General features: G+C 39.3%; 1 protein-coding gene across 6 annotated transcripts in view; it reads right to left on the bottom strand.

The window, feature by feature from the left end:
• Nucleotides 1-27,921, bottom strand: part of PDE8B (phosphodiesterase 8B) — an 80,694-nt gene that overhangs the window by 7,684 nt on the left and 45,089 nt on the right. For 3 of the 6 annotated variants that reach the window (XM_057405432.1, XM_057405427.1, XM_057405430.1), the window contains exons 3-17: nt 27,624-27,814; nt 26,285-26,344; nt 25,314-25,371; nt 20,503-20,591; nt 16,364-16,442; nt 15,768-15,908; nt 13,984-14,072; nt 13,307-13,367; nt 8,611-8,662; nt 5,641-5,718; nt 4,655-4,734; nt 3,257-3,421; nt 2,441-2,486; nt 1,852-1,987; nt 17-215 (exon numbers count right to left, since the gene is read on the bottom strand). In XM_057405432.1, coding sequence (XP_057261415.1) covers nt 17-215; nt 1,852-1,987; nt 2,441-2,486; nt 3,257-3,421; nt 4,655-4,734; nt 5,641-5,718; nt 8,611-8,662; nt 13,307-13,367; nt 13,984-14,072; nt 15,768-15,908; nt 16,364-16,442; nt 20,503-20,591; nt 25,314-25,371; nt 26,285-26,344; nt 27,624-27,814 — 1,524 coding nt within the window. The remainder of the gene's footprint in view (nt 1-16; nt 216-1,851; nt 1,988-2,440; nt 2,487-3,256; nt 3,422-4,654; nt 4,735-5,640; nt 5,719-8,610; nt 8,663-13,306; nt 13,368-13,983; nt 14,073-15,767; nt 15,909-16,363; nt 16,443-20,502; nt 20,592-25,313; nt 25,372-26,284; nt 26,345-27,623; nt 27,815-27,921) is intronic. The other 3 variants (XM_057405429.1, XM_057405431.1, XM_057405433.1) reach the window with 2 other exon arrangements.

Below are 27,921 nucleotides of genomic sequence, written 5' to 3'. Positions count from 1 at the left end.
ACACACTGAGACACACCTTGACTCTCTCCTTCCTGAGAAAGAAGGCGGTAGCATGCAGGACATCTGCTGCATGCGTGGAGTTGTGGTATGAGTTGGAGGAGTGGTAGTTAGCTTCAATCATTTGCAGCCACGCTCGCAGTGTTCCTTCTGAACAGTTTAAAAACTCAGAAACCCCAAACCGGGCAAAAATCTTTAAGCCCAAATACACTAATGGCCTGCAAAACAATAGAATTAAAAAGCACTGCTGTAAAACAGGAACTTCTGACGTTCTAAAGAGAGAGTTTTGGTAAAGGAACCAGTAAGACCTTATATATGAAAGTTGGAGGGGAATGGTAAACAGTTTTAAACTGCACACCTACAACCTCTCACAAGCCTGACCAAGGTTACAAATCACTATATCTGCTATCCTTTCAGACACCCTTTCAGTAGAAAGGCCACTGTTCCACTAGAGTTTCACCAATCCTTCTGGCTTCAGAAAAAAATTTAAACGCTCATATTTTTCCTGAGGAGAAAAAAGCAGACTTTGAACATGACGCAGGCACATCCCAAAGGCTAAAATGATTGAATGTCTGTCCTGTGGCTTCAGGGGGTCCAGATTTCTACTTACTGGCTGTTTGAAGTTGGCAATATGCAAAGTGTATTGATGTCTCCCAGAGCAGTTCTTATTTCATATTTCATATGAACTCTTCTAGTTTTAGGACTGGATCACTTTCTAGAGCTGAGGCATGAATCTGTCATCAGTAAACTGCCCTCCCTTGAATTCCACATGCTAACAGGCAGTAGGTAACTGCTTGTGTGTGTGTCTGTAGGGGCTTAATGTCTAAAATAGAACTTCTGAACTCTCAAGCAAAAGCCTTCTACTTTCTTGCTTCAAGCGATATGGGCTGCACTAAACAGAAGTGGCATGTCCTGAATCCTAACCAGTAGTGATCTCCTGGCTGGAGAGGGAATTCGAGGTCTGGCAAATGTGATTCTGGGGAGGACAGCAGCGAGCTGGTGGGTGAAAGAGCAAATAGAGTAAAATCTCTAATCCTTTTGGTTCTTAAGTCCAAATTCACTCTGGGTTGTCATTTACTCTGTGTGGCCTGTGACAGAGCCCCTATCTATCAGTCACATTTTTCACTCCTGCAAGGTGATCTACAAAGCTCTGAGCTGAGAAAGGCATAACCAAAAGCCAACATCTGCAAATTAAAAACAGGCAAATGCAAATTTCAAAAATGGCCACTTTCTCCAAGCAGAGTACAAAAGTCCACGTAGTCTCTCCAATTCTTTGCATCTTGGAATGAAAATAACTTTTGCCTGTGCATGACATGTTTATTTTTGTGGTCTGCATGACCTCAAAACTACTGGCATTTTCTTTCATCATAAACTTTAAAAGGTCAGGCTCTTGACCCTATCCCTGGTTTATCCTCTATCTCAGCTTTTCATCCCTATAATCAAAAGCCACAGTTGCCTCAGAGCTTCCTAAATCATAGGGGGATCTAGGTGAGCAAAGCAAGAGGCTTGCTTTTTCCAGCAGTACCATTTGCATATCAGCAGAAGAGAGGGGCATCTGTGGGGTATCCAGCATGTAACAACACAAGACTATGCCAGACATCGTCAGCTGGACAGAGTGGATGGGAGTCATGTCCCAGACAACCCTGGAGGGCTGCAGATGCTGTCAGGAAAGACAACAGGCTGCACAGCTCTATCCATGACCATCGTGCATGCCTGGCTTGTTAAATGGGACCGTGGTTATCAACACACACACGCAAAGAAGACTGCTTTCACACATTTGCTGTGCCTTGTGCCAAAGCAGCTACAGCTCTTCAATAACCTCTTTGCAGTCACTCCGGGAAAGGAGTCCAGTACCTTTTATTTGTAACAGCCTCCAACTCAAAAATATTGAAGTCCCAGCTTTCCTCATTATCCAAGAGCTGTGCAATACAGGGCGGAACATCATTGATGGTGTTTGGCACTGAAAGGTGACTATGGCTCAGGTTCACATCTGTTGAGATGGATTTTGGGAATTACAACATTCCTGGATTATTTTTACCTCCCACATGCAGACTTCCATTTAGAAAACAACTCATTTTCAAGTAAAATAACTCTTTTCCTTCGATAAAAAAGTCTGTAATAAAGCCTACAATACACATAGCTTATATTATTATATGTGATTTGGACATAAACTAAAAAGATCAATGAACATTTCTTTGAGTGACAATTTAGTATTTTCCTAGTCTTATTTTCTACAGTCTTATTTTTCTACGGTCTATTGGCTTTTCTGTAGTTTTTTCTTACTTCTTTCAATCTGCTTCAATTCCAGAACGGAGGCAGTCTAGTACTTGTTCTGCAGTCAGTTAGCAACTGTTTCCAAAGATGGACATCCTATTGCACATTAGCTACCAGCATTTAGCAAAGATGTTACATATGCAAAGGGAAATTTAAAATGGTGGCTTACTCTTAGAAAACACATACTCATTTCCTGACAGTCTTCTCAAGCCATCCTGAAAAAGCAAATTTACTGTAAGTTTTAGGCAGAGCAACCATCATTAATTGCTAAAACACTACATTCACTTTTTCCTCAGCTACTATTCCTATTGTAGCACTATAAGCACCATCCTTTTTTTAAGTTCTTTTAAAACAGACATGAAAGGATCCAAGGAGCACAGTCTGAGATCTCCAGAAAGGACATTATGAACTATACAGTGTTTTGCCCTCCTTGACCCTTTCATTGGCACCTGCAGGATTTCATCATTCAAATTAGCAACTATAACTTATTTTTCATTTTCTTTATATTATTTTGACAAGGATTGGCTCAGTGTATGTTAAAAAATCAAGTATTCATTGATGAAATCTAGGCAATCTGTCTCTGGCAGACAGTGTTGCTGCTATTACAGGACCAAAGTCAGAACCTGATTAAAATAACCTTCCCCTTACACTGGACCAGCTGTAGAGCAATCCCTCTATTCCCATCTAAGCTTCTAGGATTCCCCAAAAGTATTTCCTTGACACAAATCAGAATGGATGATACAGTTTTCAGTGGCAACTGTGTTCACTTATGTAAGAGGACGAATGCACCGAATGGACTGAAACGTGGCCATATCTGACTACATCTTGGGGTCTACTGTTCGTAGAAAGACCAAAATACTTAAGTGAGATGGTGATGAATTATGAGTCCCCTTCCCATTGCTTGTGAAGTTTTATCACAGCAGAGCATTGAACTGTAATGTAGGGCACTAGTAGTGGTAATTTCATCTTTATTAATTTTACTCACAGTCATCAGACCTCCAACAAGATCACTTGTGTGAGGATCTTCATCTTTGGTACCTAGCTGAGGGGAGTAAAGTTCTGTTGTCCTCAGGATTTCCAGAACCCTGTCCAAGGCCTCTGCTACTGTGATGGGGCTGTTTTCCTGGGCAGCATTAATTATGTTAATAACCTGAAAACAGATTAAAGAGGCAGGTGAGGAAGACTGAATGGCACTTTTGTCTTTTCTTATTAGAAAATTTTCATCCTTGGCTTGATTATGCTACTTCCCATTCAGGAAGTGCTATGTTTTTTCCTCAACCCTTAAAGTACAACTCTGAAAATGTGAATTTGTGCTCAGATTCCCTGGTGTCCATCTGCTATTTATAACTGGGAAACTCCTGGGAAGTGAAAGCAGAAGGGGGTGGGGTATCTGAAAAAATGGCAGGTGGGTAGTCCAAAAACTAGTCATGTCCCAGTCCCTCAGCATAGCCAGGGCTGCTCAGAAGCAATCATTCAGCATCTAGAGGAAAAAACAACAATAACTAACAACCAGACTCCTGGATGTGACTCAGATATCCTGATACTGGATGTAAAGCCTTAGTTTATCAATGTGAAAACTAAGTGCAGAGAGCAGAAACAGCTGGGCTATGGTTTCGGGAGAAGATAGCTCTTCTCTGCCTCCCACCTTGTGTCTCAGCTGCAATGAGGGAATGCAGCAATGACATAGCAGCAGCAACGACTGCAGGGACTGAGGGAGAAAGCCCCAGTGCTCTCTTCTGCAACGACCAGAAGCTGCTGTGGGTGCACTGAAGGCATCTGTGGGTGTGCTTGGGGAGAAGGAAAAGGAAAGTTGTCAGCTGTTCTAGCAGGAAGGTTGCGCTGGGAAGTAAAGAGCTTGGTGGTAGGAAGAGAAGATGGGGAGAGGGGGAAAAAACCACTTTGAGAATCAGAGATGGCAGGCACCTTGGTTTGTGGGACAAGTGATGTGCAGCTGCTTTGTGACAGCAGTCTGTACAGCACGGATAGTGAAGGAAAGACTGCAGGAAAATGGAGGACAGAATATGGTGTAGGTGCTCCCTCCTCTTCATGCTATCTTTTAAATATCCATGGTAAAAGCAAAGGTGAGACTGGAAGCACATGTCCTCCTACACATGCATGGCTCAACAAAGCAGGGTCCTCTTCCTGCCACAAGCAGTGCCTCTTGCAAGGACACCCCTTTCCCCTGTTTATTATTCTTCCTTTTGGCTAGGATTTAGAATGAGATGTAGAAAGTAGTAAGAAAACTAAAGAAAAAAAATAATTTAAGTTATTCTGTTAAATAAAAGGTGCATGAAACCCCTAGCTGTCCTGCCACAAACTACAGCGTTCCCTATGAGAGAAACTGAACTCCGAGTCAGTGGAAAAGGTAGTGCTCAGGGCTCACCTTTGTAATAGGAGCTTCTATTGTCATTGAGTGGATCCTTGCCATGGAAGAGTACCGTCGGGTTGGTAAACTTGGAGCTGCTGTTAAAGAGAGCACTGTTTAAGTGCCACAGAGTGTAAATCAGGTGACAGCACGCGAAGAGTGCAGAAGGTTGCCATTGGGGAACAGCACAACAAAATCCAGCCTCATCTCCCATTTCTCCTATATCTCCCTTTCTGCAAGTTCTTGCTTTACTGTTTCATTTTTTGCACTGTTGTCTACCTCCTTTGCAGCTACCCCTCATTTCTGCTGTCAGTTTTTCCATCCATCCTTCACTTCAGCTGTAGTGAAATGAAGCTACACTTAAGCTATATTATACTTAATGCTCAGTACCTGCCACTTGCCCTTTGCAATGAGTCTCTGTCAGTGATGACTCCTTCTGTGAGAGTATGTCCCTCATCTCAGTGATACAGCTGCTGTAACAAAAACCATTCCTGCTCCCTGTAATCTCTGCTTTCTCACTACATACTGGGGCAGAAAGAAATCTCTGCCATCACTGTCCCAGCCCCAGCAAGCAGTTACAAATGGGATCAGAAGCAGAAGTACTGCTCTCAAGTTATCAGCAGCAATAGATCCCTTCATGTCCCACGCTAATGAAAAAAAAAGTACTGGTTCAGGAGCACAAGCTGCAGCTTTCTGAGAGAAGTGGAGTCAATGCTTCACCATGCACTCTTTTAGCAGGCTGCCCCTATCCCACAGCACAGCTACTCCTCCTCTACTTGAAGGCACTGAATGCTGCCATGCATTGTATATTGACGCTGGTACTCAGGTTTGGGAACTGTTTTGCAAATAATGCTAGAGAAATTTTATAGCAGTTATAAAAAAATGGAGTGATCTCTTTAATCAGATGTGAATCTGTCTGTCTCCTCTTTCATTCCACATTTGTACTGTCTATGGCAAGTCTATTCTTTATTTATAATGTCATTCTGGACAGTTTACTTTCTTACCATCACTACTTTGAGATGTTATGGACTTAACATCAATTGAGTCTTTCCTTCTGTTCTTGCATTTGAAGGAATGGGATTCTGTAAACACAAAACAAAAGCTTTAAAAATTCATCAAGTAAGACCTCTACAGAGACTCCTCCATCTAAAATTCTGAACATCTCATTAAATGACCTTAACAATACCGCATTAGCGGGGGAAATACTGTAATCTCTGCACATCAGAACAAGGGACGCACTGTCTATCACTTTGTCTGAAGTGCCTGGAAAGCTGTTTTCTCAAGGAAGTCCAGATGCTGTGGAACAGGGGACTCGCTTGACCTAAGTTTAACTGCCTAAAAGCAGCAATTTTCAGGCTGTCTTTGTCTAAGGTAGTTGTCAGAGATCCTGCTTTAGAACAGATGTCTCAGGCAGGTGGCTTGAACCCCTCCTGCAAGTCCCTCTTGTTCTTCACTGACCATTGAACAACCCTGAGTTTACCTGCCTAGAAATTTAGCCAATTAAGAAAAAATTATCATCTCCCATGAAAGCCTCTACACTCTTTCAGCCCAAGCACAGTTCAGACTCTGACAGCTTCTGCTTTTAACTGCAATAATTTTTTGTACCCTGTGTGTAAGAAAAATCCAACATGCTGAGAATGATTATAAACAATCAATTCAGTTGCTGTGAAAATTAACTACGCACCAAGCTGTCATTCTTGAAACTGCCATTTGCTAAAGCAAGAGAAATTATCACATCCAGACAACTCCAAAAGTGGGATGAAATGCCTGGAAAGAGCCTCAAAAAAAAAAAAATTCCTCCAAAATATTACACTCTCCCTTGTGTTTAAAAACAGCAACCACGCATCTATATATCTCTGCAAGAATAGGTGTAGTACCTATTCCCAGAGTATCTGAAATGATACTCCAAGATCAGAGACCCCAGAAGGGTTTCAAAAAAGAGATAACCATCATGTGAAGAATCAGAGATATTATAAAATTGATACTCCCAACATAAGGACCAATTAGCATAACACTGTTAGAAGACACGTTACATGCACCCTGTCTTTGGCACAATAAAATGGTAATATACAGTTCTCCAGAATTAAAAAGTTATGCATCTTATGAATTACTGATATACAGTTTCTGTTTGTATTTCAGATTTACAGGACAGCTTGAGTTTTCTTATTCTGTTGCAGTCCAGACTGGAGAAACTGCAAGCCTTTTCCTCTGTTGACACCTAAGAGCAGGGCATAACTAAAGTGTGTTACATGATTTTAGTTATTTATTTGATAGGACTTCTCTTTCGAATCCCTTTCCTGCAGTAACATTTGGAGGAGTTTAACATAAAGCACTTAAATGGGAGCAAACATTTTTGCATAAACACAACTGGGAGTGGCAGTAGCTGACAAGACAACTCTCCTCATGTTAAATACCAACTAGCAAGTCTAAAACTTTGCCACCTGAAAAGTCACAGGGGTATAGAGGCTGCTTCATGCCACCTGACAGTTCTGGCTGAAAATATTTAAATGCCTAAATAAGAAAAATGTCCTTTGCCTGGTGAGCTTAATGTCTCCCTATCAGATTTATTACAAATCAAGCCATCACAAGCAGCATGATACACACAGAGTATTTTCTACGCTCATCACATACTGGTATATGCCCATGGCTCTGGGAATTTACACTTGGAACACAACCACGGACAGCAGGGAAGGATAACCTGCATCACATTCAAGACTCTAAGGTTGCCTGTCTTTACTGCACAGTAGCCATCAGTGCGATGTGGGTCCACAGTCTTGTTGAAATCTGTCACTATAATAAGCAAACCTAAATGCCCGCATTATCTGTAAAGCACATTAGTAAACTAGTAACAATGTGTTAAGTAGTTACAAGCATCCTTCATCTTAATCATGGGTGTTCTCAACTTCCTCTTTGAAGGAAGCAGTGAGAAAGTAAAATTGCATTTATTACAAGGACACAGGAACAAGCAGTTTAACACACCGTGGATCAGTTCTGATGGCCATGGAAATGAGAACAGCAAATTGCATATATTGTCTCTTCTTCCCCCTGCCCATTATTATTTTGCACCACAAAGATCTCCAACATTTATGCTGCTTGAAAAGGTAGGGGATGTCAAACAGTCACTTCCCATCTATCGGTATGTTATATCCTCCTCTCGTGCGAAAATCAGAAGCTGCCTGACATTGCATAGCAATGTTGTCCAGTGTTTCACAGCAGGAAGAACCTCAAGGTGCCAGAAGGTAAGAGAGCATGAGAATCTGTTCACTCAGAATAAAACAGCAGTGAGCATCTGACTCAAGATTGCTAGAATCACAAGCTTAAAATCGTCCTTTAGTGCCACCTTCTTCAGCAAAAAGTGTTATTCCAAAGATAAGACAGCAACAGACGAAGAGATTATCCCCTTATGCTCTATACCTTTAGTCAAAAACTATCTGCAGAAGTTACTGAGAGCTTGAATGTACTGTCTGCAAGCAAGCAAACCTGCCCAGGAGACAGGTTCTTCAGACATGCTGTGACGACTCAGAGCTGACTGGACATGACTAGTTCTTACCCTGGCTCTACAGGCAACTATCTTAGTTCAGTGCTGGAGCCAAACCAGTTACCTGCTGACAAGTTCTAACTTGAAAACACTAGGGCAGATCTGGCACAAATCAGCACAGTTCTACATTGATTTAAAACACAAAGAGGTGCCAAGGTACACCAGCTTCAGGATCTGACACAGTGTTTTAGTACAATGAAGAGCAATACATCTTAACTTCGAATGCACGGGAAGAGCTCTGCACAGGATATGGAATTATTAATGATGGTTACAAATCCAATTCATGGTGCAACATCAGAGCAGCTGGCATCCATCGCTGGCCATCTGCTCTGACCACTAACTTGACAGAGAGAAGAGACAACATTTCATACCAGGAAAGAACCTGGCCATGACCTCAAGTGCAGCGGTGTATGAAGGTAAATGGTAGAATTCTAACCTGACTGAGAATTGTCTCCTGTATAATTCTCATCACGGTGACTCTTGTAGAGCTGAAGATGCATGAAGAGTGAAATACATATGTAAAGAAAAAGAACACAAAAATATTTTAAAAGGGCTACGTTCAACACTGTCCTTATCCAGCATTTTCTGTTCAATTTAAAAAAATAGTGTTTGGAAAAGACTCTTCTTTAGGTGTAATCAGACGTAGAGAAATAATATGAAAGTAAGCAGATACGCAATGCAGAAGATCACAGATACAATTGTGCTTTTATGTACTAAGTTGCTGTTTAATGCTTGTGCCTGCAACAGAACTTACATTCATTTTTAGATAGTGTTTGAAGTGCAAATTACATATTAACCTGAAAGATTCAAGAAATAAAACATACACACACACACACACAAACATGTAAGTTTACTTTTGCCCTCTGTAAAATAATTTAAAAACCATTTTCTTAGTACTATTTAATTTTGTATGCATCTTTTCATGGGTGACTGATAAATTGGACTTCTAAAAACTCAGTTACAGAAATCACTCTCCAGCAACTGAAGGGTAGAAGTAGGTATCATTTATCAAGACTTTCTTTATTTCCTAGTAATTTTTAAACATTCTCAGAAATGAAAAGTTAAAAAAATCTTTATTCTTTGTTCTTCTGACACATATTGGGTAGCTCCACTGAAAGATAGTTCAAACTTTCCTAGTATCTGGATAGGGTATTTCCATCATCTTGAAGTTTATGCCTATTGCTTAGCCTACAATAACACAGAATAAATTCTCCATGTTTTTCCATCCTGCTAGACCCAAAAAGCACAGTCTGTCCATTACATGACAGTTTAATATCTGCTAATCACTTCATTCTGTTCCTTCGTTACACAGGTACAAGAAAGTTTTTTTGCTGTTAGTAGGAAAACTGAGCAGAGCTTCCAGTTCCTCAAGCCTTCCCTCTAAAGTTAGCACATGATGTATTTAGGTAAAGCCAACAAAGACACTGAAAACGGCTAAAACCATTCCCTCTTTTCCCTGTAATCACTAGCAAATATATACATACCCTTTACTTCAGATGAATAAACTTCAGTGCTTGACACTGCACTTACACACTATTCATGACACATCACAATCTAATCTATGGTGATTGGTTCCTCTGGCCAAATACATCACCTGCCTATAGCAAGGCACTAGATTGCATGGAAGAATGAAATCATGGTTGCAAGTGGTGAGGAATTACACAAATTCTCTTTTCCTTCATTCTTGTGCAACTTCCACATTTTTTCCTTTTTGCTATTGATGGGAGGAGAGATGAGGGTGAATGAGAAGAGAATGGAAAGGGAAAACAAACCAACCAACCAACCTCCTTCCCCCCACCCCGCAAAAAAAAGAAACCAACCCCAAAAAAACCAAACCACCAAACAACCCTCCCACCCCAAAAAAAAACAAAACAAACAACCAAGAACCCAAACCCCCAAATTTAAGAGTGGCTTTCTGCAATGAATTAGAAGGAAAATAAAAATGGAAGGGGAAATCCTGCACCCATGGTCCATATAAATCTGGAGCCTAAGGAACATTTCTTCCCCGGGAAAACTGATTTTAAAAGCTTAAGCACCTGTCTTGTAATCATGCAGGAACACTCAGATAAGTGGTCTCATCCAAACAGAGTAAAATCGAGTAAGCTCATCAGACATGGTACAATGACAAAATGCATCTGAGCTACTTGTTCTGGTCCTGAACCAGAGCCTACACATATATCTCTGCTGCACAACTGGCAGAAAACATTACTTACTGTCCTTTAAGTTTTCTACTGGGAAAGTATAACAAATCATAATTGAACTCTGAATACTTCTATTACCCCTCCTGCAGGCATGACCTGAAAAAGCCACATAAGGTATGTTATGAGGCTAGTTACACAGCTAATATTGGGCCAGTATGTTCTTAAGAGAAGAAACACCATCTCTGTTGTAAAACTATGAATGTGCAAACACTGGACTCTATCCTGCCATGGCTCAAATTGACAAAGGCAGCATTAATCATTAGGCTTCAGCACACAGGAACAGTCACATGAAAATCAATCCCTATTCATAAATCTTCACTGTAAGAATGCTTGATAGACTCTCAGATATATTTTTTTTTCCATGCATAAATCTAACATGCTTAATTTTTGTATGTGATAAATGTGGCACAGAGATCCATGAAGCTTCTTACACTGTGATCTCTAACCATGCTGTGATACCCCTTATGGAGGCTGTTGGTATTGACAAAGAACACTTCTACACCTTTTTAAGGTGGAACAATGCAGAATAATGTAAGGGTGTTTCTAAGTTTGCACACAGAGTCTGAATGCTGACATCAAGCCATTTATAATTATGTGAAATATTAGACATTTGCATTAAAATTTGGATCATCAGTTTTTATTGCTCTGTAACTAAAAGTTCATTTGATTTCTTTTTATTCCTCTGTAAAGAATTATCTGTGGCTTGAAGAGAAAAATGTTTTTTTTTTAGGCCAGGAAAAGTTCTATTACTGCAAGCATTCTGGCATGGATTTTAGGAGACTTCAGTGTCCAAATGTTGATCAAGATTGGTAACATCTCATTAGTGATTACTGCTACAAAATAATTGTAAAGAGTCTTTTGAATATAATAAATATTCACGTCACCATCACTGCCCAACTAAAATGAAAAGAAAAAAGAGAAAAGCAAAACAAACCCAAGATGAACCCAAAACCACCCCCAAGCCTCCCAAAATTCCAAGAAATGCTGTGAATTTGACATGCAATCAGAGAGCACCTGGTGCTCTACTCCAGGCAGGAGATATTTCCACCACAGAACTGAAACACAAGAACTACCTAGTTCTGTTGGTTGCACCTTGTTTTTTTTCCGCAATGGACCTTAAACCTCTACAGACCATGCCTTCCTGTTAGGCTGTGGTCTTTTACCTCTGTGATGTCTATCTGCATTTTTGTAAAAAGCCATATTCCCTGCGATGACCAAATGTGTAGAGCTCCCCAAACCTGTAACTCACCATGTCCATGCTTTTTTACCAATAAGTGCTCATGAAGCAGTGAGAAAAAAATGTGAATTGATGGTGCTTTCCAACACTTCCAGTAGTACAGAGAACATGAATGTGGCCTTGGACACAAGTCCCCAGCTAAAATATATTTCTTACACTTACTACTGGCTTTGGCAGCCCCAAAATGAGGGTAAAGAAAAACAGGAAGGAAAAGGACTTTTATCTGTATTCCTACTGTTGCATTTTACACATGGCTTCAAGCTTGCAACTGTTCTGTATTCATTATCTTACACTAAGAGTATCATATCTACACTTCCCTGTACCAGCCTTTCAGCTGTGTGTACATTCTAGGGAAAAAAAAAAAAAGTCAGCTTGTATCTAAGAAATACCTGTAACTTTAGCACTGCTTCTATTATACAACTCTTGCACTCTGCCTGAGCACTTTGAAACATCCTGCTATAGTAAATGGTACTTTGCTGCTAACACTAAAATCCATGTTTTACTTCAAAGATGATGTCAGTTTATAGTATGTCGAGCCTTGTTTTTCAGTGATCAACCTTCAAAGTTCTTCCAGAACATATGCAGATTTCTCCCTTGGCTCCCTGTAGCCACAAAAAACTTGTGCAAGGGGCATGGTTTCAACAGCCAGATCTTACAGAATAACGCTTACAAACTTCTTCCAGTAGTAGAGGTTTTCCCATAAGGTGTTAATATTCACCATTATTACACTGAAGAAGGATGAACTAGAAACAGTAGTGGTTTCTAAATACCTTTTATGCACAAGCATCTTTACCCACAAAACAGATAAAAGAACATTAAAATTCTAAACAAAACAAGATTCCCTTGTTTTATTTCCCATGATCCCTGAAAGAACATGGAAACACATTATGTTTCCCAAACACATCCTCAGCCTAAACTGTTGCTAGCTACTTCTTATGCTTCAAACTTTCTATCTCACCCCTACAGATCACAGGCTAAATATAGATTTCACTCCTTTGCTCACAGAAATCCAAACTTCTTTACTTTACAAGCCATGTAATGGAATATTTTTGAAGCAAAGCATGTGATACGATCATTTGCTTTGGATATTTCCAAATTTCCAAACATCCAAAGAGAGAGGGAACCAGGAGTAGTTGACAGCAAACAGCTCCCCATGCCACCAGCTTTGTTGTAGGACCTGCTCGGGTGGATATGTCTGGCCTGCAGAGACCGGTGTTGATTGCTTCTGCTGCTTTACTTGGGTTATGATGTGGATTGCACCCCTCTGTAACATGTTCTTGTGACGCAATATCTCAGGTCCTGCATGAAAGCTACACGCTTCACCCACTGGTGAACCTTGTGACAGCTAAACACAGGTCATTATTAGAGCTGAACACACCAGAACAGACTGGTAAGAGCAGCTCTAGAAAAAAGCCCCTGAACTCCCTTTGGACTATGGTCTATGTTGCTTCACAATATTATGGACTCAACTGTCATAGCCACACTCCAAAAAATTAAAGCCATTCTTCCTCTACTCAGCAGTCCTACAAAAGGAGAATAGCCCATGCAAATGAAGTTATTTTCTTGCTCCAACAATCGATGAGAATCTCATTGACAATACAGACACTTCCTCTTGGAAAAATACATTATTTCTAAACCAAAAACATCAGTTTACTCAAAGCTATGAAAATTACGACATGAAAGGAATACAATACCTGTTTGCTGTTTTCATTGGTGCAATGCAGCCTTTTGAGGGACACAAAGTGTCTTATTTTCCTAGCAACAGAAATAACCACTCATTACCATATCAAATGGTAAAGAGAGAAGTGAAGCGATATACTGCTGTTTTCTTAAGAAGAGGTCTCCAAACCCTCATGAAACAAGGTACCAAATCCAACACCAAACAGACAACTGGGTGGCAAGCACTTCTTCAGTGTCACAGCTATGTTTTTGCACCTGATCCTTCTGCTCCTGCAGGCATTCACCTGCACATCTGGGAGCAGAACCTGGCAATGTGCCCATACCACATGGCAAAGGTGTGAGCACATCCAAACACGCACATAGATATTACCCAGCTGCTGATCCATTCTGTAGAGTAACTGCATAAAGAAATGCCTGATAACATGAACATAAATGTCAACTTGCAGGTATCTATAGCAGTAACACTACTAATTGTTATGACTTTGCAGTCCTTTTAGTCAGCAAATGATGATACTAAAATGGACATGACCTTCTCAACTTTGCTTATTCTTTCCAGACTACTTGAAGTCAGCAGTTACATCATCATCCTGCTACTAAATACATGGAGGTTAATGTTAAACTTACAGGTGGGGAAAGCAGAGAGAAGGCCCTAAAAAGCAGAAAGCAATTATGTTCTGGACAAGTAAGTTACCCTCCTTGACCAATCACAGGTGTTATCTTCACATGCTGTTGGATATTGTCTCCTGTTTTGCTTCTTGCATAGTAAACTCCTTGCCATTCCTAAGCAAACACACACAACAGAGACATCATCTAAGAATACACAGCTGGCAGTCAAATGTTCATTTATTATTACATAATCCTTACATAGTAAATAATAATGTATTATTTCTGGTTGTATTTTTTAAAAAGTGTAAAATTTATTAATACAGAGTAGCACCTTTCATAGGCATTTCCTAACATACAGACAATGGAAGTATGTTTCTCTTGTGAGAGAATATACAATTTTTACAAAGAACTTTAGCAATCATCTGTTTTGAAGGTTACAAACAATGCCGGCTGCAACACATCCAGAGGATATCTCCCCTGGAAGCAGATGAACCAAACTCTGCATTGAATACCATTCAGCTTCGAAGTTGCCAATCATCAAGCAATATGTATGCAAAATCACAGAAACCCTTGACCTAAGGATGTCCTTCAACTAATCTCAGGTAACCAACAGCCTATTCTCACTCCATGACTCATTTCCCATGACCATGAATATCTGAAGCGCTCTAGATCAGCAAAAGGAATAAACAGTTTCTTCATGGCAACTTTTATCCTGGTCTCTCATGCAAACGCCTGTTTCTCTGACTGGCCACTCATTTTCCCTCCATTCCCACTGCTACAGGAGAGCATCAGTAGGACTGCAGGCTAAACAAGAACCATATATGCCCCATCCTCAAACACTCTGCTGATGCAGAGATAAAAGATATCCTCTAGTATGGATTGAAAAAGAAAGGAAGATAAAGCAGAGGGTATTGTTCTCCTTAACAACTCAAAGAAAAAAGATTTTAAGGAAGGAACTATTTAGCCATAGAGTAGAATGAAGCTGGAAAATGGGTCGCAGATACCTTCTCCATCACAAAGACGGATGGATGCAGAAGACACAGGGTGCCTCTGAGTAGGCAGGGCTGGCATCTGGGCAGCCTATGTAAATGAGTAAGAGCAAAGCAAGAGTGGCCTGTAGGTGCTGCTAATGAACCAAAGCAAACCTGCAAACAGCTCCAGCAGTGACCCCCAAAAGTTCTGATCATTGCTGTAAGTGACTCAGAGGTTCAAGAGCTCCCCAAAGTTCACGAAGCAAAGAGTGAGACAAGGAAGGGTGAGATGTACTTCTGCAACCTCTAGGAGATGGGATAAGAGACTGTTGCATGTGCTGCATATGTCAGGAGAGCATATCCCCAGGAACAATGTAGTGCTTCTGTGGCCCATCACCATCGTGACAGGAGTTCATAGTGCACTGCAGATACTTTGACTACAGTTAGAAAACAAAACCCCACTGGGTACTAATATGTTGTGGTGCTTACAGCATGCAGGTGGTGAAGGCTCTGCAGTGTGACAGAACAGTTAAACCTTTTGGCTGGATGATGCAACCACCTGAGAGACTGACTGAAGGACAAATTACTACATTCCAACTAACAAAACCTCCATGGGCTCTAGGCAAAACAGAAACACAGAAAATGTTCTTACACTGCTCTTAAGCAAACAGATCAGTAAAGGACTTCAATCAGATCCTAAAAACAAAGCTAAAGAAATCTAGTAGTCACTTGTCTGAGGTGTGGGCTGTTGTGCTTCTAAGACATCTGAGAAGCAGAATTCTGGTCTTACATGTACACCCATGAAAACCACACCTTGTGTTCTTAAACCTATACTACTAAAAATGAAGCAGAGTAGAAATTTAAAGCAATTTTGCATGGGTTTATTTTATTTGCTTACCTTTCCTTTTTTAATAAATGTGTTGATATTGTCTAAGAGATCTGCACAGTTTTTATCACTTTTTGGTAGCTCAGTAAGTTCCTTGCCAATAAGCTCTCCCTTGGGATACCCCATCATCCGTTCAAAAGCTGGATTAACATACTGCCGAAACAAAAGTACTTTAAGATAATATGAAAAAGAACATATTTAAAGGTTAATTACTCACCTATAGCTACTAAATTGTTACAAGTTATGCATCTAGAGCCATTTCATATAAATCATAATTTCATATAAAAATACTATGTAATGGTGAAACATTTTATTCATGCAATGAGCTGAACACAGAAGACAATACGTAAACTGTTACCAGAAGGCACAGAAAGAGAACAAAACTCTACTGTACAGGTTACCTAGTTCTGCTGCACATTTCATGCTGTTTTTACTACATGTAACATTACTGAAAATTAGAATCTAAGTAAAGTTACTGAAGAAGAAGGTCTTAAAATTTCAGCAGGCACCAATGTGCAGCATGCAGAAATAAGACAGTTCATTGTACATGGCCTTCTAATGGGCAGCAAAACTAAAATACTACAAAATAGCTAACGTTTCCCCCCTACCTGAATGACATGATCTTCACTGGTTATTTCAATGGCTTCCTGACAGTGGTCTAATGCCGTAAACGCTGCATTACAAGCCCTGAAATTAGCAAATGATTCATGTTAGTTTTATTGTTAGAACATTTTGCTTAAAATAAATACATTATTATATTGTACTTATCAGCAGATGGATCACAAAGTAGCATGTTGGTTTGGCTAAACCGTATCACTATCTTATCAGCAGATGGACCACAAAGTAGCATGTTGGTTTGACTAAACCATATCACTATCTCCATTATGGTTTTTTTCAGGAAATTCAGCTTCAGACATCCATGTTGTTAACGTGTTTTTCCTGCAGATTACACTGTAAAATTATTCATGGGTCTTAACATGTTAATAGTATGCTTTTTTCTCCAAACATGCTCTAGACTGCAGGAGCTAACAATCAGCAGCAAAAATAAATGGCTGTTACAGCAGAATAGAAATTTGTGATCGTTAAAGACAGGGAAAACAAAAATCACCACAATAGATATATACAAAGGTTTCAATACAGCAAATAGTTTGGTGCTATCAAAGATGTCATGATACAACATCATTAAAGAAAACAGTATAAACCATCTCAAAGTCCTAGTCAGAAAAATACCAATTTTCCTGCTTCCAAGTAATAATTCAGTGACCTGTTTTCCATAGATCCTGATTTTTATGAAGGGCCAAAATGATCTTTGTTTTCCTTTATTTTCAGGGCTATCTTTAAACTAATGCAGGAAAACAAAAGCCTTACCTTCTTGCTACACAACATAAATTGATTACATGATTATTTACACAGAATGGGATTAGCATTAACGTAGGCTCCTAATACTATGGTGGGCGGGAGCAGAGAGAAAGTAGAAAGGGAGAGAGCAAGAGAGAGCGCATACTAAAAGAAACAACCTAGGCATACTTGCTTTGATAGATATCAGTACTCCACCTTTGATTTGGACTAAACACAAACTAATTATCTACTGTGTACCTCTCATAGCAGAGAGTTTAAATGCACCACACATAAACATTCTTGTATAGTTATTACCTAAAAGGAACACCTTGCTCCCAGACTTCATAGCAGGGCTTGAATTAATACCGATGACTAGAGAATTAAGAAATACAGGACATTGCTAGGCCTGCTCATCATGGAAGTAACTCAAAATCAAATCAGATACACCAAGAGATAATACACACAGAGACACAGACATGCAGCCACGCAGATGAAGATTTGTAGGAAAAAGTGTTGCATTCAGAAGACAGCAGTATTTCAGCTCATACAACAAATGGAACTCCCAGTGTTAATTTACAAGTGATTTTCTAGCAGCCCAAACTGGCTCTAATGCGTGATTTTGTGCTGTGTGAAATAACTAATTCATCTCAGCAATAGGTGCATGCCTGGTACACCAGCTGCTAACAAATATCATTACATGAACTTTCTGCAAGAAAACACACATCTATGTTTGCAGTATTAAAACCTCAGTATTTTCATTTGATGTGGCAACCAAGCCAGTCAAATTACAGGTTTAAATGTCCCATATCCTCTGATTAATACACACCTCCCACAGATGTCCAATCAAGCTTCAAACCAGGAACAGCTCTCTGGAGAAGCGGAGCACCCGCTTGGAATGGAAGACACTTCTGACCACTGACATGACCTTACACACTGCTTTGTTGGGCTGATCCAGCTTTCTCACCACATTTTTCTTGTATCCAAACACCTGAAATATCCTGGTTTTAATTCCATTGACTAACTTTCTGAAAATACTCTCTCCCCTTTCACTTTCACAAATCTGCATAAAAGACCTACTGAAACAGCAAATAGATCATGGGCCCGGTGGAATAGACACACAGTGCAACACTTTTTCCCCCACTTAAATAAAACACACAGATGAAAGCAAATTATAGCTACACAGCAATACCAAACGCTAGTTCTGCTTTGTTTTCAGTGGCAAATTCATTTAGAGCACTTACCTAACCAGGCAGAAGTAGGGGGAGGTCCTCTGTTGCAAGACATTGACTTCTCTAAGTTATATATATGCCTTTTCAAAAAGAGTAATCTTCTAAAAGTCTACTTCATACCCGCAGATATTACAACAAATGTTGCTTATAAGCATTACTTGTGCTTGTTACATGATGAGGAGTATTTAACTATTTAACTATCCTGGGCCTGAATCTATTAAACTCTTTAAATTACTTGACTGGTCTGGGTCTGCATCTGGCAGCAGCAGTAGCAAACCCCAAAATACCACTGGTTGGGGTTTTTTTTCATAGTATTTTGCAGTGCTGCCAACGTTTCCAAAACAGTCATGTTCAGAGGTGATGTGAATGTATATACACACATAAGTATATAGAATGTGTGTTCTCAATATACAAAAGATACTATAACACTGAATACATTTTCTATAATGTTATTATTTACATAATCAAAAAGAAGTAGGCTCACAGTTTATGTAACTACATTCAAGAGACCAAAAGCAAGCAGAATTATGAGTTGTCTAATGTTGTTTCCATAAACAATATGGATGAAAAAACTGTCAGTAGATGAAACATCACTGGAGACTGACTTTGTTTCCTTCCAGTTTTAATGAACTTTGAGATGTTTTTGGTGATGACTATACACAAACTTGCAGCAAAATGTGGTAGACAATATGAATCATGCTCCCTGTATTGGAGGTTTAATTATCTGCATTCATAATTGATACTTGCATGCATAGATGATGCTCAAACTGTATTTGCATCTTGTTTTTGAAACGAAACAAACTACAAGCATTGTGTTTATGAATGACAGCTTAATCTTTCTATATAAAACTAGTGTTTCTGATCTATGCTGGTTTAATTCAGAAGTCACTCATTTCATATTGCATTTACAACTGAACAACAAACCAAGTCAGGACCACCATAACATCTAATTAACTTCTAAAATTTCACAGGTGCTTTATTTTCCTGTTGAGTTTTGGAAAGCACCTATTAAAAATCATGGAAGCCCAAATTCTATTTTTTTTCCCCTGAAGATTGCCCTGTAATTGCACTTTGCATGTACAAATACGTAGCCACTTGAACATGAAGTCTCTTTGGGATCAGTTTGCAAATAAAACCTCACAAAAATCTATTTCTTAAACAGAAACACTGAAACCTTTAGAGAAGTGATATTATTTTCTGTGGATATAAATGGAATTAAGTTATGCCACCGAGGTAACTACACCTCTGCGTTATGCAGCTCAGCTTCAAGGTTGGGTTTTTTTTCCATATAGTTGTATTGCAAACATATCTATGTGCATGTATACGCACCCGTATTAAACATAAAATTAGAATCTTCATATTAAAGAAAAAGTGATGATAAGAAAATTAATTTCTCACTAAGATACAAAAACTGTGTTGCTGCTTTTCCAAGTCTTGTCCAAGCAAGAAAAAGCTCAAGGTATGAAGAGCTGGATTAAGATTGCATTTAGCTGAAGCCATCATATATGAAATCTCACACACGTAAGATCAAGAATGACTTTTTGAAATTTTACTGTCATGTAAGTTTGCAGCCCATAAACCTTACCTGAGATAGCATTTTCAAAATGTTATCCTTGCAATTAAACAGGCTGAAGTTATTGTTCTGCAATATTTCTGCTAAAGGATCTTTCCCTGAATCTCATGTTGGTAAGAATGGTTGCTGAACATTGCCAAATTCCATATGGGCACCTCAAGATATATAGAATCATAGAATTGTTAGGGTTGGAAAGGGCCTTAAGATCATCCAGTTGCAACCCCCCTGCTATGGGCAGGGTCACCTCCCACTAAACCATGCCACCCAAGGCTCTGTCCAACCTGGCCTTGAACACTGCCAGGGATGGAGCATCACAAGGAAGCATCAGAAGACATATACTGCATTTTGCATTAAGAAAGGCTGTCATTTACACCACCAGTGAATGAAACATACACAGACTAAGGTTTCTCAGGGTACCAGTTACTAAGACACTTACATTGGTCCTTTACAAAATAACAGAATAAGGAAATAAGGGCATGGTATAGTATATTAGTTAAGATACAGATGAAAAACACATATATGGGCAGCTGGGAAGAAGCAGAAAATAACCTAATAAAATATGTAGACCAAGAAGTTGATGTTTGCAGTTTCTTACACTTCTACATACCGTAATTTGAACTGAGATCGCACTTCCCCATGCTCTATTTGAACCAGTTCATTGTAACAAGCAGTTATGCTGCTATTCTCCTTGAATTGCTGGAAGACAAATCAAGAGTGCATGAAATAGACTGGAATGGTTTAAAACTGTTATTTCTGTTCCTGAATCTAAAACTCTAACCTTCTAAAGAGAGCTGGCACAAGTCCAGCAAAAGGCTATGATGGTGGCTAGGCATCTCTCCTGTGAGGAAAGGCTGGAAAAGCCAGGACTGCTCTGCCAGAGAAGAGAAGGCTCAAGGCATTAAAATATCTGAAGAGACTGCGAGTGCCCACTAACAGAACCAGAAGGTAACGGGCACAAACAGAAACACAGGAGGTTCCCTCTGAACATCAGGAAGTAGTTTTTTTGACTGTGAGGGCTGCTAAGAACTGGCACAGGTTGCTCAGTCTCCATTCTTGGAGATCTTCAAAAGCTGTGCGAACATGGTCCTGGGCAACCTGCTTTAGCAGAGAGGCAGGGCAAGATGACATCAAGAGGTCCCTTCCAACCTCAACCATCCTGTGATTCTGTAGAAATAAAAAGCTTTAGTTGCACCTTTTGCATTCTTTTATCATCTTTTTCTCAAGAATGATTTTATAGTTCTTATGACAACATGGCTATCTAAATACAAAGCAGGTACAAAAATATGCTAAAACCTCAACTGTGAGTTTTCTTGTTTGGTTTTAGCAACCCAGTTAGAAACAGATAGTCTAAAAAAAACCAAAAAAAACAAACCCAGACACAGTCTCACACAAACTGGTATTGCCTTGATGTTTCATTTTCAACATATATCCTTAGTTCAGGATGGAAATGGAATAGAGACATAAAACATTTTAAAAATGTTAAAAAAAAGAAAATAAAAAAAAAAAGGATATTTGATTTTTCAAGGAAATACTGCAGCTGAAGCTCAGAAGGTCAAAGTAACTTTGCTCCACAAGTAATCTCACTGAGCTGTCACTGAATTCAGAAGTGCAGAAAAGTACATAAAGTAAGAAGCAGGATGACAACAGTTAACAGACTTTTATATACTCCAGACCAGAGTGAACAGCCTCTCTTTGTAGTAAGCTGGAAGGTCTTGTGTTTGGTCCTGCTGAAATCAGAAACTTACGTTGATACAAAAGAAGTAGATTTTCTGACTTCAGTTAAAGTTTACTGCTCATTAGTAAGCTTCTGCTATGAAAAGCTAAATCACTCCTTCAGAAATACATGCACCAAGTCTACCTTTCACAGGAAATACCCCGTGTTGTCACTAGTTCTCACAGCACAGCTGCATGCAGAGTCTAGAGGCAGCACGCTAAACCTCCAAGGAACAAACAACAGCTTTAAACAAATCTATGCTTCTCTCCTGTATGAAAAAATGTTTTGGGAACCAATGGCTTAATCCCAAATTGTCAGCAAAATGTAAAAAAGTAAAATTAAAAATATCTCTTGACATGGGTCTGCTTCTCTCCTTTATGTTAAGATCTCAAAATACATCTGTAACTCTCACTTGACACACTAAGTGAATGCACGGGAAACCAAAAGGCACAATACGAAACTGACAGAAGCAAAGGTCTAGGGATGTTGTGTTTTTGCATAACAAACTGCCTGCAAACAAATGCGTCTTCTACAGCATGGCAGATTTAGATTTTCAGTTTTAGACTGCTCTTTTAAATATTCAAATATGCTTATGCTAAATTAAAACCAATATAACTCCAAATATAGCAATAATATACAAGTTAACAATGATGGCAACCTATTTCACAAACTAAACTCACTAGAACATACTAAAGCTCTTTATAAACTGAATTTTAAAGTACTGCTGTTTATTGAGAAAAATCAACCACTATCTTGGCACAAATTATTGGCTAAGAGCCAGGAACTGCAACTTGCTGAAGTGCTAAGCTGCTCTTAACTGTTGCATAGTCTTCTTCGGATATGCAGAATCTCTTTATTTAAGTTTATAGCCCTAATACCACTCGTTCACTGGTTCACTTAAATCTGAGAAATCAATTGGGACCTGAAAAAAGTACAAAGCATTTCCTTTCCTTCCCTAATCTGTGCATCTAAATGAGGCACAGGGAGATGAAAATCTATTAGCTCTCAAATATTAGAAGGCAGACAACAATACCTTCTTTTAAAAAGTTTAGTATTTATACATTACATTTTGATTTAACTAATATATACAGAAGGTGACACAAGCCTCAAGAGCCATCAGGTAGTAGGAATACGTTATTCTTTATGCTTAGCAATAAGTACTGAGTTTAATATTAAAGATTTATTTTGTTGCAAACCAGAAAGTTTTGATAGTAACTGGTCAATGAGAACCAACATGTCTTTAGGGAAAGAAGTAAAGTTCAAAACACAAGACAAGATTGTAATTGAGTAACTGCAATCATTAAGGTCCTCTGTTTGCTAATTTAAATCACAGTTAAAAATAATTCAGGATGCCAAATCACTTTACCAAATCACTGAACCAAATTAGTTCATCTTAGGTAGGTCATTACTGTAAGATTTATGAGGTTGAGAGGGAAAAAAAAAAATCAGTGTAATAAATGTGCTGCATTAACAACACCATTAAGACAAACACAGAAGGTGCTGATGATATAGGGAAAAAAATCAGAAGGTGTAATATAATGCACTTCCTTGAGAATGAGATGGAAAAAAACAGAAATGATTCAGCATAAAGAAAAATGCCAAAGGAATGTGTAAAGCTAACAGAAAAGACTCCTGAAATCTCTTTCTGTTATAAGATTTTTAGTGATTGTAGTGATCCAGGTTTGGATAGCAATCAATCATCACTGATTTCATTAGAAGAAATTAAAAATTATTTATTTAAGATTACTTAAAATATACGTAACATCTTAGCATAAACATAGAAAGATAATACTCTAAGTACACATGAAGGTAACAGAACATTTTAAAGCAGATTCAAATAAAATATTCACTGCATGAAAAACATTCATGGTTATTTACAAGAATATCTCCAAAGAAAGATTAAAGGAGTTCTTTGGAAAGAAAACCTGATGCAAAAAGTTTGGTTTTGTCTACAAAACTCTACAAAAAGGTGTCAGATTAATTGACTAGATGCACAGACTCTTTCCTAATAAGGTTGGAGATGCATTTGAAGAAGCCACCACCACAGCAATTGCATTCAGTGTTTTTTCAAGGGATGAGAATCAAGATGATGAGCAAAACCAGGAAAAATGCCAACACAAGGAATCGTGATGATGCAAAAATTAAGCTACCAGAAAGTTTGGACTCTAAAAATAAAAATAGTGAAGAGAAACTTCTAATTTGAACAGATAGGATATTCCAAAAATAAATTTCATATTATTGCTGATGAAGAGATTGTCTGAAAATATTGTCTATTTGAAGAAGGGCATTTTAAAATCTTTGTGTGCAGGGTGTGTGTGTGGGTGTGTTAATGGTTTTAGTCCCTACTGATCCCCATCCAAGTAGAAGTAATTCCTATGTCCACCCCAATGTGAAAATAGGATATTTGACATCACATGTGTTTTAAAGGATTAAAAATAATTCCATTAGGGAAATACTATATTATGCAAGCTCCCTGATAAATTTGGGACAGCTAGAAGGAATAGTCAGAGCAGCTGCTACGTGCAAAAAGATTTTACTTTCCTAGGCAGACATTGTGCCGCTGACATGTGTCGCAGAGCCTCACAGTGTCTCCTCTGGTTCTATTCAGTACTACACCTACAGTTACAATCTAGTCCACAAAACTCATTGTCCTGCACTGCTTTTGAATAAAATGCCAGACTTGAGAAGAAATAAAGATTTCTTCGAAAAGTTTTAAACCCTTTTGGTTTTTGTTTGGTTGTTTTGTTGTGGTGGCTTTTTGGGTGGTTTTTTTTGTTTTTTTTTTTTTGAGAGAGGGAGAAGACTACACTAAGGAAGCACTGGCATTCTGGGGCTGACCTTTTAGCCTCAACTTTTCAAATTTTCAGGGCATCGAAGCATTTCGGAAATGCTTTTGCTTTTAATGCTTTTGCACCCACAGTACCCTTACATGCAAGGCAAGATTTACTACCACGTGTTGGAGATGATCCGCAAATGGTGACTCCAGTGCATGCTCTTTCTTTGTAAAGAAACTCAAGCTAAATATGAGTTAGCACAGACGCTGGACTCAATATGAGCATATTAGCCATGCATACCAACATTGGGAAAGGGTAAGAAATTGAACACAGATTTTCAGAGCTGAGAACTGCTGCCTTTCGCACTTCTTCTCCAAATCTGTTTGGGAAACAGTATGAACAGTATGTTCCCCTGAGCTGCCTGTATAGGACAGCTTCTAACACTGTCCTGAGAAGAATGGGTGCAAGTCAGCACAACAGACCTCATGACAAGAAAAGAAAATGTCTTCTTCACATCAGACGGAGCTGGAATGGGTTTGTAGTCTCTTTAGAAGAGAAATCCCAGCAATCCGAAGTGCACAGAAGTGTCTGGGTGACTAGTTAACATGCTGCGATATGCAGCACACAGTGATCAAGGTCACCCATCATCTTTTTAATGCAGTCATAAACAAAAGCCACCCACACAGACCACAAGAAGTTAACCTCAGTATTCCTGCTTATTCTGGAAGGATTAGCTAGATCACAGATTCTTCTATTTCATATGCTTCTTGGATACACTGTTGAAAAGAATACCCAATCAATTGCCACTGGTTTCTCATAACTAAGTTTTTGACAGAAGCAAATGTATAGTTTTCAATTTGAGGAATTAGAAGTGTCTGTAACTTATGAAGCAATCATGATTACTATATTAAATATGTAATTTATACGTACCCTATCAAAGCCTGCATTAAGAAGTGGAAGAACAGAAGTTTCTTCTTCGTCAGCAGATCTACAAAACAAAAATAGACTCATAGGATCATTTTGGTTGGGAAAGGTCCTTAAGATCATTGAGTCTAACTGTTAACCTAGCACTGCCAATTCCACCACTAAACCATGTCCCTAAGCACCACATCTACATGTCTTTTAAATACCTGCAGGGAAGGTGACTCCACCACTTCCCTGGGCAGCCTGTTCCAATGCTGGATAACTCTCTCAGTGAAGAAATTTTACCTAGGATCTAATTTAAACCTCACTTGAGGCCACTTCCTCTTGTCCTGGGGAAAAGAGACCAACATACACTTTGCTACAACTTCCTTTCAGGTAGTTGTAGAGAGTAATTAAGGTCCTCTCAGAGCCTCCTTTTCTCCAGATTAATCCACCCCAGTTCCCTCAGCTGCTCCTCATCACACTTGTGCTCCAGACCCTTCACCAGCTTTGTTTCCCTTCTCTGGCCTGCTCCAGCACCTCAGTGTCTCCCTTGTTGTGAGGGGCCCAGAACTGAACATAGGATTTGAGGTGCAGCCTCACCACTGCCCTGGCCCTGCTGGCCACGCTATTGCTGATACAGGCCAGGATGCTGTTGGCCTCTTGGCTGCCTGGCCACAAGCTGGATCATGTTCAGCTCCTTCAATCAGCACCCCCAGGTCCTTTTCCATGAGCAGCTTTCCAGCCACTCTTCCCCAAGCCTGGGGCATTGCATGGGGTTGTTGTGGCTCAAGTGCAGGACTGGCACTTTGTCTTGTTGAACCTCGTACCACTGACCACAGCCCATCGATGCAGCCTATCCAGAAGGCTCTGCAGAGCCTTCCTATCCTTCAGCTGATCAACACTCCCAGCAAAATTGGTGTAGTCTGCAAATTAGTTAACTATTCTACATAACATTCTTATATTAAAAAAATCTTTTACAGAACAGTAATACTTACGTGTGTGGAACCACAGCAAGTATCACAGTATGCTCTGATGGTTTTGTGGCACGAATAGATCTAAAGAAACAAATTTCTCAGTTACCCCACATGCTTTCCCGATGTTACTTTGAATATCTTCACAGAAAATATAAATGAAAACCAGGACTGAAAGACACCATTGAGGCTAGACAACGGGATATCACACTGCCAAAATCTACTTATCCCAACTTAGCCACTTAATTTCCATTTTGCTACCAGATTCCTCAGATTTTCCTTAGTGCAGTGAAGAGGCAAGAGCTCCAAAAACATAGGGCATGAACAGCAGCTCTTCAAATCCACTCTTATAACCTAGCAAAGGGTTGCCCTGTTTACTCAGCTTATTTCGGTCTGAGTGCCTTGAATGCATGGGTTGAGAAAGCTCAGTCTAAACAATGCCTTTTCAATACGTATTAGCTCATTTAAATATCTCCACCACTTTCTTCCATATTTACCAGTCCTCCTAGATACTGTAAAATTTTCTTTAAAGGGTGGAAAGTGCTTTTGGGGCATGCAAGTAAGGAAAGAGGATATAGCAGATATAGATGATAAGCTGTCATTTATGAAATGCCAAATAAAATTTTACCACTTTACTTATTACTGAGAAACTGAAAAAAATATGACCAACTATCAGAAGAACACCCCACTCACCTTTCACTGGCTAAAGATAACCTTTTTCAATCATGTCACACTGTCCTGAATAAACAGTCTTGTTCTTTTAGAAGAACTTCCATCAGCACAAGTATTTGAGCTTTAAAAAGCTCCCTGTCATACACATGGGACATTTCAGCTCAGGGTGGACTGAGTAGCACAGAATCGTGTATGGTACAAACATGCTTCAGCTGACACAGTGTATTTTAGCAAAGAATCACTTAGAGTTCTAAGTGCTTGCAACCTTAGAGCTACTAACACAGTCATGTGAACCAGAAGAGTGATGGGAACTTTTGTGAAGAGCTGGCAGTGCCTGACACAGTGAACAAACATGCACATTCCTTTGAAGCCCTACAGCTTCAGACTTTGCGGCAGCAGTAACCCAAGAAAGAAGCAGGCACAGACAGGAGGGAATAATTTCACAACAGCTCTCACTTATGCTCTGATAGAAGTCCATGATCTACAGAGACAGTTCTACAATTCAGCTTTGACAAAGTGTATTTTTTTGTATTGTTCTGCTCTTACAAATGCATGCAAACGTCCTGGCCTCAATCCCCAAACTTTCTTTTTACTGTAGGTTTTGGGCTTCTTATTTATTTATTTATTTTTAAATGTTCAGCATGTTCTGAAATTCAAGAGAAGCAAAAGAGCGTAAGATCCTTTAGGTTACCTGCAGATATCTTCTGCATCAAAACATCTGGAGTTCCTGTGATCTATAACAATTATTTCCTGGTGCTTATCAAGAAAACATTCAAGTGCTGACTCTGGAGTACGTGCAATATTGCACCTGTATCCAGCTCTGTCACAAGCCCACCAGAAACCATCACTCTGGCTGTCTTCTTTTGCAAAGATCAGCAAAACCTGCAGAGCATGCAAAACAACAGCATCACATTATGCATACAAAATAGTTTTCTGCTTGGTGCAAATCTTAACAAACTTCTGCTACACGAAAGACTGAGTCTACTTTG

The sequence above is a fragment of the Pezoporus wallicus genome, unplaced genomic scaffold (genome assembly GCF_028554395.1).
Source record: "Pezoporus wallicus isolate ANWC-B61680 ecotype Strahan unplaced genomic scaffold, APGP_CSIRO_Pwel_v1 scaffold_2696, whole genome shotgun sequence".
Taxonomy (NCBI): domain Eukaryota; kingdom Metazoa; phylum Chordata; class Aves; order Psittaciformes; family Psittacidae; genus Pezoporus; species Pezoporus wallicus.
The sequence above is the reverse complement of the archived record's forward strand: the minus strand, read 5'-3'. Positions and strand labels throughout refer to the sequence as shown.